The following is a 10,034-nucleotide window of genomic DNA, read 5'->3' on the forward strand; positions in this document are numbered from 1 at the left end:
GACTCCTGATTCCAGAGCTACAGTATGACACCAGACCACGGCTTCTTAGAATTGTGCTAAATGTTATTACAGAACATTGGAGGTAGGAGGAATCTATGCCTTTAAGCATTAAAAAATTTTCCTTTCTTCCCATTCTCTACCCACCTAATTGAACAACATTAAGAGGAAGGAAGGGAGGGAGGGAGGGAGGGAGGGAGGAAAAAAAAAGAAAGAGAGAAAAAAGGAAGGAAAGAGGGAAGGAAAAAGAAAACCTTTAATAAAATATACATGATCAAACAAAGCAAATTCCCTCATTGGCCATGTCCATAAATACACGTCTTACCCTTCAACTTGAGTCCATCACCTCTCTGTCAAGGGGTGAAGCTTCATCTTAGTTCCCTGGGATTAGGGTTTATCATGGCATTGATTAGAATTATTTTTTTATAAACCCTTACCTTCCGTCTTGGAGTCAGTACTGTGTATTGGCTCCAAGGCAGAAGAGTGGTAAGGGCTAGGCAATGGGGTTCAAGTGACTTGCCCAGGGTCACACAGCTGGGAAGTGTCTGAGTCCAGATTTGAACTCAGGACCTCCCATCTCTAGGCCTGACTCTCAATCCACTGAACTACCCAGCTGCCCCCCATTGATAAGAATTCTAAAGTCTCTCAAAGAGGTTTTTCTTTATTATGTTATTGCCATTGTATATAAATTGTTCTCCTGGTTTGACTCATTTAATTCTGTATCAGCTCCTAAAGGTCTTAGAACTAGTTTCCTAAGAAATAGTACATTTAATCCCCTTTATGATGCAATAACATTCTATTACATCTATATACCAAAATTTGTTTAGCCATTGCACAATAGGTGGGCATCCCCCTTAGTTTCTAGGGTGTTTTTTGCCAATATGAAAAGAATTGCTACAAATATTTTTGTACATGTAGGTCTTTTTCCTCTTTCGTTGATCTTGTCAGAGAACGTTTCTAGTAGTGGTATTGCTGGGTCAAAAAGTAAGCACGGTTTGGTAACTTTTAGGACATAGTTCCAAATTGCTTTCTAGAATGGCTGAACCCATTCATAGGAGCTATGCCTGTTTGCCCATCACTTTCTTTATTGCCCCTTTCACATCTTTATTTCTCAGGCTATATATGAGGGGGTTCAGCATGGGTGTCAAGGCACCATAAAACATTGAAATGAACTTTTCTTGGTTGGAAGATGATTTGGACTGAGGTTTCATATACATTGAAATGGCAGCCCCATAGAAGATGGTCACTACAGCCAGATGGGAGCCACAAGTGGAGATAGCCTTGAGGCGGCCCTGGGCTGAACGGATCCTCAGGACAGCAGCAGCAATGCGAGCATAGGAGAGAAGGATGAATAGAAATGGCAAGAGCAGGGTAAAGAAACTGGTGGCCAAGATCATTAGCTCATTGAGGTGTGTGTTAGAGCAGGCCAACTTGATCAGGGAGAGGATTTCACAGACAAAATGGTTGAGGACTTTGGCCCCACAGAAATGGAGTCGCAGGGAAGAGATGAGCATGATGGTGAGCATGAGGGATGCTCCCCATGAGATAGTGGCCAACCAGATGCACACTGCTGGGCTCATGACCAGCGTGTACCTCAGGGGATCACCAATGGCCACCATGCGGTCATAGGCCATGACGGCCAGCAACAGGCATTCTGCCGTGGCTAGAAAGAGGGAGACACTCATTTGGGCAAAGCAGCGTGGATAAGAAAGAAGGGGATAGGCAGAGAAGCAGTGCACCAAGGCTTGGGGCATTGAAGCTGTTGCATAGCAGAGGTCAAGAAAAGATAAGTTGCCAAGGAAGAAGTACATAGGGGTATGAAGACGGGAGTCCAGGTGGATGAGGGCAATGATGAGGCTGTTCCCTAGGAGAATGGTCAGGTAGGTAAGTAGCACCAGTGTAAAGAAGGTATCTCGCCATTCAGGATAATTTGAGATCCCAATGATGAGGAACTCAAGTACCATGCTGGTAGCATTGGCTTCCATCTTACTTCTAGTTGTGGTCTTTGTATATGAAGTATAACCTGCAAGGATAAAGTGGAGGGACATAGGAATCACTCCATAGGATCTCTAATTCATAAAGTATTGGAGCTGGAGGGGACTTTGCAAATCTAACCCAACAGCTAGTCACATGACTAGTGAGTAGAAGAACAGGAAATCAAACCCAGGTTGACTTCAATCCAGTGGCCCTAAATTTTCTCATCTCTAAAATGAGGAGGTTGGAATTGATTGTATAGTAGAAAGATCCCTGGACTGGGAGTCACAGAATTCTTGGGTTTTAGTTCTGACTGATTCTTTCTGGGATTAATAATGGTCATTATGTGACTTGGGGTGATTTCTCTCTGAGGGCCTTAGTTTCCTCTTCTGTAAAATGAGGGCAATGGACTCTGACCCTTAAGGTTCCTTCTAGCTCTGACATTCTGTGTTCTAGGTTGCATGAGAATAGAGTACAGAGGGGAGGTCAGTGTGTTTTAACCTCAGCCCTTTGGGAAAGGCAAGAAATGTAAATTTAGGGGAAACAAAAATTGAGTTAGACATTTGCCCCTTAATCCCAAGGAAATTATTAGAAATTCCCCCTAATTGTTAAGCCAAAAGCTCTCGTCTCTCTGGAAGGATTTATTAGGCTGGATTTTTCCAAGTAGAGAGAGGAAAGAGGGAAAGGTAGTCAAGGCTACCTTGTAGGCTCTGATTATAGGTCACTTTCCATTAGCTTTTTTCATTTATACATGCAAATAAACCTAATTAGCTTTCAGCCAGCCTATGATTTTCAGTAAGTAGGTCCCCTTAATAAGGAAGAAAATTGAATCCCAGTAGAGATTTTGTCTCTGACCACAACATAGAATAGAAAGGACCCTTCCCTGTAGGTGGCATATTGACTTAGAAAATCGCAAATTAACATTATCTATGTTGTATTATGTTTTTGTTAGCACTGTTCCTGGCACTTAGTAGGTGCTAAATTAATGTTTACTGATCAATTGCTATATTATTTATTTTGTTAAACCTTTCTCAATTATAACTGAATCTGGTTTGGGGCAATACTGGGGGGTTTTGAGTGTAATACCTTTGGAATAAATGACCAGCTGTATATCCATAACCTTTAGAATCCTATTTGAGTCATGAAGACACTGCTTTTGACGATAGTTGGCTTTTGTGACTTTGTACAAATCATTTAATGTCTATGAGCCTCTTTCCTCATCTGTAAAATAGGCATGTGCTGACCTCAGAGGGTCACTGGGAGATTCAAATGAGATAATGATTATAAAGCACCTGGCAAACTGTACCAAAGGTTATTTACTTTTTTGTGTCTTTGTGCCTTTGGACAGTCTGGTGAAACCAAACTGATGCTTATAAATGCTTTAATGGCTAGGATTATCCATAAAAATTATTATAGTCAAATAGTTATGAACATATTGAAAACTCCTAGTTCTTGAACCCCCTGATTTAAAGCATTACATAAATGACAATTATTATTATGATCTCTCTTGGTCCCAGCTCCCTCATGACATGGAAAGTCCAGGGTAGAAGCAAGCACTTTTGCTCTTAAAAGATAGTAAAGAGTCCCAAGCTCAGTAAGAAAATGCATTCTACTTGGGTAAGGAAATACATGTTCTGTGCCTCTTACATGAATATGAGATACCTAGCAATCAGTAAGGATGGGTATTTTCAATTATGTTTCCAGTAATGAAGATAGGTTTGCCTGTAACCAATTTGGATTCTGGTCCCTTTGTCCCCCAGTGTACATTTGTGGGATGGCTGGTTGGAAATTCAACTTGGATCTGGAGTTAGGAAATCAGTCTGTGATAGGTTTTTGTTTTCAACCTAGAACCAAGGTTAGGGCTCAGTAGAGACATAATAGTGAGAGTAATGGGAGAGATGGCTTGGGCTTTTCCAGAGGGTCTTGAAATTTAGAGGGGTACAAATGAATTCTTTGTGGGTGTCTCTAGAGCTATTGACTTGGAATAGAGAGAGGATTATATCTCATTCTGACATTAAGTGTTGATTATGTTCTAAATATGGGACTAATCATGGCTGTCCCAGCTCTAGACTGAATCCCAATCTCCTTGGCCTGATGTGAGCCTATTCAAACTGGCTCCATCACACCCCTGTTTAAATGAAGTGACCTTTTACAAAGCTCCTTTCAGCATCCTTTCAAAGGCATGAAAATGATTGAGCTTAGAAAGAAGAATCAGGGAAGATGGGATACTACTAGGTGTTGCAGGTTTTCCTTGGTGAAAGGCCTCCCTAGAATCAGCTGTACTGTGTGGCCCAGGGTCTCTGTTGCCACCATTGTCTCATCATCTAAACTAAACTGAGAGACATTGTGCATCACTTGGTGCGTGTGTGTGAAAATCACAATGATATCTCTGGGGCTCAGTCTGGGGCTGGGGCTGGGATTCAAACTGCATTCAAGGAGACTGAGATTCAGTCTAGAGTTGGGACATCCATGATTAGTCCTAATATTTAGGGCATAGTGAACACTTAAATGTCAGATTGTGATCTAATCTCTCTATTCCAAATCAATAGCTCCAGAGATACCCATAGAGAATTTGCCCACAGGACACAGAACATTTCCCCCTCAAATCCAATCCATCAACTTCCCTTTAGAATAGCCATTGTTCCTTCTCTCCTTCCCAGAAGGATCTACTCAGAAAGAAAAGGGTTCAGGTCCCAGGAGCAGTGAAAAGCAAGGAAGTAGGAGGATATGATGAGTGCTTACCTTGGGTGGGTCTCAAGTCCTAACATGGAAAAAAGTAGAACAGAGATCTCCTGAAAAGAGAAACATGTCCCAGGAATCTTCTAGTGAGAGACCCTGAAGAGGTCCTTTAGTTCTGTAAACACAAAAGGCAAAGAAACTTGTTCCTTTGGTTAGAAATGTGACCCACCTCTCCACTACTGCTGGACTATTGACAGGAGAAGAAAAATCTAATCACCTAAATCTGTGAAATATGTCTTCTTTCAAATAGCCATTCTTTTCTTCATTGTAAAAACTCCCACTTCCATGCAGGAGTGTGCTAATACAGGTTTAATTTGCTCCCCCACCATCCCCTGCCCTCCAAAAGCAAGACACACATTCAATTTGTTATTAACATTCTCTTCATCCCTTTCTTGTTTAGCAATCAAGCTTTTTGGTAGCTTTTGCCTTGTTTCAAAGTGTAAATATTCATGATGAAAATGTAATAGTTGGCTCTCATGAGTCCATTCAAACTGGCTCCAGCACACCCCTGCTTAAATGCACTTACCTTTTACAAAGTTCTTTCTGGCTTGTGGGCTGGGTCCAAGGCACAGAGAAGGAGTTTGGGGCTTGGAGGAGTCACAGCTTCCTGAGTGGCAGAGCAGGATCTCTAATTTGGGTCTTCTTAACTCCAAGCCTAGGATTCTTTCTGCTGCCTTGGGTCTTTTAGATGTATGATCTTGCCTTGTCTCTCAGAAATCTGAAAAGAGAGACAACAATCATTCGATTCTATTTATTTAGGCCAGAAAATAGACTACACACTAGGGGAGAAAATTAAAAACCAGACCAAACTAAAATGTATAGTTAAGTCTGGAAAATTCAATTAATCAGAACCTTCATACCCCTTCTCTCAGGCCTTTTGGAAAATGGTTTGAGGTTTGACTAGTTTCTTCTCTCCCTATTTTAGCTCAAATTCATTGAATGATTAACTAGAAGCTATCTTAAAAGCATGACTTTGGGTAAATTACTTCCCCACCTGTAAAATAAGATGTTTAGAAAGATGATCTTTGAGGTCCCTCCCAGCTTTGATATTCTTTGTTCTCTGTTCTCAGGTCCCTCTCAGCTTGAAATTCTCTGTTCTAATGTCCTTTCCATATTTGACCTTCTTTGTTCTAAAGTCCCTGCCAACTCTGACCTTCTATGTTCTAAGGTGCCTCCCAGCTCTGTTATTTTCTACTCTAGGGTCTCTCTTAACTCTTAACATTCTATGTTCTATGGTTTCTCCTGGCCCCAATATCCTTTGGGCTAGGATTTTTGATGTCTGGAGGCACATTCTGCTCTCAGTCAAATCTAGAAATCCCATCCTTAGCCTACATATGAAGTATGGAGTCTATTTCTCTCTGATTCAATCCTCAATTCAGGTAAAGAGTTCAAGAAGAACAACATTCAAGAGGCCTCCATGCCATTTATCTCACCGGTAGATTTCAGAGTTTCTGATCTTACCAGGAAGAAAATAATTATCTTTGGAGAGCTTTGGGGAGTATGTCCCAAGCAGGTAATTAGCTTTTGCCAAACCAGAGCTGAGTTAGAGGAAAACAAAGTAGAGTTTTGTTTGGGAAGAAAAGAGGCCTTGGAGACTATGGGACATTGGTATATCCCCCTGCCAGGGTTTCCAGGGAGTTAAGAAATCTTTCTTCTTAGTGTGGGCTTGAGATTTTCCCCCTCATTTTCCTTGTTAAATGAATGCTATGACAGGGATGGCACTCGCTTGGGAAATGGCTGGCAGGTGGCTGCCTGCTCAGAGTGTGCTCAATGCAGAGGACAAGAATAGCAGCCCACATTGATGGCATGCGTGCGTGTGTGTGTGTGTGTGTGTGTGTGTGTGTGTGTTATCATGTGCAACCACTTTTCTTGTTTGAATCTCGAGAGAGTCAAAGCAAGTCTTGTTATCTTCCATTTACAGAGGAAGAAACTGGGGCTCAAAAAGGCGAGCTGACTTGCCTCCATTGTGATAGGGCTATGACATGAACCTTTAAGGGTCTTTGCAATATTTGTATACTTGGTTAGATTGGGATCCCCAAGGGTAGCCACTGCCTTTTGTATAGTTTTATATCCCCAGAACTTAGGCCAGTGCTTGGCACATTTTAGGTGCCTAATGGATGCTTGTTGACTATCTTGATTTATAGGATCAGAGGATACACAGACCTGCCTAGAACTAGAAAGGAACTTGGTAGTCCTCTAGTCCAACACCTTCAATTGGCAGATAAAGAAACTGAGGCCTGGACAGGAAAAGTGACTTAAGATCATAGATTTAGAACTAGAAGGGGTCAAAGAGGTTATCCAGAATAGTGATATCATACTCAAATAGAAACAGAGCCACTAAACCCTATGACACAATCTCTGGAAGCATACTAAGAAAACCAAAAATTCACATAATCTATCTGTATTTTTTGTTTATTTTGTTAAATATTCTTCAATTACATTTTAATATGGTTCAGGCTGCATGCAAATGTTTTTTGATACCTCTGATCTAGTCACATCCCCTCATTTTTCAGAGTTGGAAACTGAGGCCCAGAGCAAGGCCTTGCCCAAAGTCACATCAACATTACGTGGCCAATCTAGGATTTGAACCACAGGCTTCTGATTCCAAATCAACTGTCCTTTTCATTGGACCATGTTTCCTCTATGCTGTTACCATGTTACATGTTATAATCATGTTACCATGATTATAGAGGAAATGAAATACAGATAATTCCATAGCCTAGACCCATATTGGTGAACCTATGGCACACATGCCAGAGGGAACTGCTCCCTTATCCTTCTCCATGCATGCCTGAGGACATTTCTCAAACGACCCATTCCTCTGTCCAGTAGCCCAAAGGGAACACTTCCTCCTTCCCCTGTCTGGAGTAAGGTGGAGGACTCACATTCAGTGTGAGGGTTGCAGTTTGGGCACTTGGTCTCTAAAAGGTTCACCATCACTGGCCTAGACTATTGATTTAGAATTATAAGTAAAATCAAGCCACACATCGAACAAGCTTGGCAATTGGGTTTCTCCTTTAGATCTTACCAGGCCACTTCAGATACCAAATCAGAATTAAGAGGGTATCGGGGAGGGGATGATACCTGTAGTTGATATAGTGAGAAAAAAAACAACCAGTGAGAGAAGAAATCTCAGGTTTACAATTACCAGAAGCAGTTTAGGACTACTTATTGGAATGCCAAATTGGCAGCTTGGTGGTACAGCCCTAACTCTGGAATCAGGGAGATATGAGTTCAAATCTTAACTCAGACACTTACTAGCTGTGTGTTTCTGGGCAAGTCATTTGACTTCTGTTTGCTTCAGTTTCTTGACTGTAAGATGGAGATGATAATAGAATTTCTTTCTCAGGGTTGTTGTAAGAATCAAACAAGATATTATTTGTGTAACATTTTGTACATTTTAAAATACTACATAAATGCTTTTGTTGTTGTAAATCATTTCAGTCATGTCCAACTCTTCAGGACTCCATTTTACAGATGAGGAAACTGAGACTGAGGGTTAACTTGCCTAAGATCACACAGCTGGTAAGTGTCCAGATTTAAACTCAGGTTTTCTTGAGGCCAGCCCCATTGCTCTATCCACTGAACCATCTGGGGTATGACTCATAAAAGAGATGTTCCAGGGAAGAGAGCATGGTAAAATAGAATGAACATTGGACCTATATTCAAAAGAAACTTGAGTATTGATCCTATTCCTCAAAATGGAAATTTCTGTAAATTTAATACTTTATTGATCCAAGCATCTAGGTACTACAATGGAGAGAACCTTGGACTTAGAGTCAGGAAGATCTCTGTTCAATTCCTGTCTCAGGCAGTTTACTAGTTATGTGACAATGGTTAGAGTAGATAGCCAGCCTTGGAGTCAGGAAGACCTGAGTTCAAATACCTCTTCTGACACATATTGCTTGTATGATCCCTGGGTAAGTCACCTCTCCTTCAGTGACTTCAAGCAATTCTGTAAGAGTAATACTTAGTATTAGTATAAATAGAGCAGGTGCCAATCTATATAGGCAGAAAGAATTCCTTCAAATCACAGATTTCTTAAAAAACAAACAAAAACAAGATCTAAGAACATAGGGAAAGAGGGATCGGGTAGAGAACATTCATACATGTTCCTTTCAACCTCTGTTGGAATAGAAGAGATCTCTCCCCTTCCAACCTCACCAAGCAAATGTCATAGGGAGAGGGGGTTTGAAACTATAAGAGACCTTAGTCTAATTCCACCTCATTTTACACAGAAGGGACCTGAAGCTGAGAGAGCAAATTAATCAATCTATAAGCATCTATTAAGTGCCTCTTGTGTTCTAGACATTGTAGTAAGCATTGAAAAAACAAATAAAAGATAAAAATAATCCCTGACTTCAAGGAGTTTATATTCTAGTGGACAAATGGCAAAATGGAAAGAGCCCTGAACTTGGAGTCAATAGACACTTGGATTTAAATGCTGTCCCAGCTAATTAAGAGCTGTGTGACCCTAGGCAAGTCACTTAACCTTTCAGATCCTCAGTCTCTTAATCTGTAAAAATAATAGTACTTGAACTATCTGATTTACAGGGTGGATGGGGTACTCTTGTCCTTGATTTTCCCTTTCATCTCTTCTATAAATTTGCCCATTTGATCCCTTCTTCCTTCTTCCCTAATTTTCAAATTTTCATTTGTTTCCTTTTATAATCATAGCCTAACTAACCCTGATGTTTAATAAGATTTACTTGACCCTACCATCCCTTAAGCTTTTGTCATTAATCTCTCCTCTCTTTTATAGCCAAACTTATAAACACTTGCTGCTTCCTCTTTCTCACTTAGCATTCACCTTTTGAGTCCTGCCTTCAGGACCCTTTCCACATCTCTTTATTGCTGAATGCAAAGGCCTCTTCTCAGTCTTCATCCTTCATGACCTCTCTACTACTTTAATGCCATTGAGCACTCTCCTCTTGGTTATGCTCTTCTCTCTGGGTTTTCAGGACACTGATATTCCATGGCTCTCCTCCTACCTATCTGACTAGCCTCTCCCAGTCTACTTACAGTATCATCATCCATGTCCTATCTCCTAGCTCTAAGTGTACTCCAGGTACGTCTCTCTTTACTTCACTCACTCTTTTCTCTCATAGGAATCTCATCACCTTCAATGGGTTAAATGATCATCCCTATGGAGATGATTCTTAAATCTGTCCATTCCTTAAATCTCCTCTAAACATCAGTCTTACATCTCCCAGTGCATGCTGGACAGCTCCACCTGGATGTGCTGTTAGCATCTCAAGCTACATGTCCAAAATAGAACTCATTGTCTTTCCCCCTATGTCTACCTTTCCTACCATCATTCACCC

At 41.0% G+C, this 10,034-nt stretch overlaps 1 protein-coding gene across 1 annotated transcript; it reads right to left on the reverse strand.

The window, feature by feature from the left end:
- Positions 1–677: 677 nt before the first annotated feature.
- LOC100022379 (olfactory receptor 13H1-like) lies at positions 678–2,004 on the reverse strand. The gene has a single exon (XM_016426677.2). It carries the CDS (start codon positions 1,980–1,982, stop codon positions 1,056–1,058), a length of 927 nt encoding a protein of 308 aa, XP_016282163.1. The 5' UTR covers positions 1,983–2,004; the 3' UTR covers positions 678–1,055.
- Between the last annotated feature and the right edge of the window lie 8,030 nt (positions 2,005–10,034).

The sequence above is a fragment of the Monodelphis domestica genome, chromosome X, assembly GCF_027887165.1.
Source record: "Monodelphis domestica isolate mMonDom1 chromosome X, mMonDom1.pri, whole genome shotgun sequence".
NCBI classification, from domain to species: domain Eukaryota; kingdom Metazoa; phylum Chordata; class Mammalia; order Didelphimorphia; family Didelphidae; genus Monodelphis; species Monodelphis domestica.

Bases quoted from the DNA above. Each gene is read 5' to 3' on its own strand.
- LOC100022379 (XM_016426677.2), bottom strand. From the start codon at position 1,982: ATGGAAGCCAATGCTACCAGCATGGTACTTGAGTTCCTCATCATTGGG.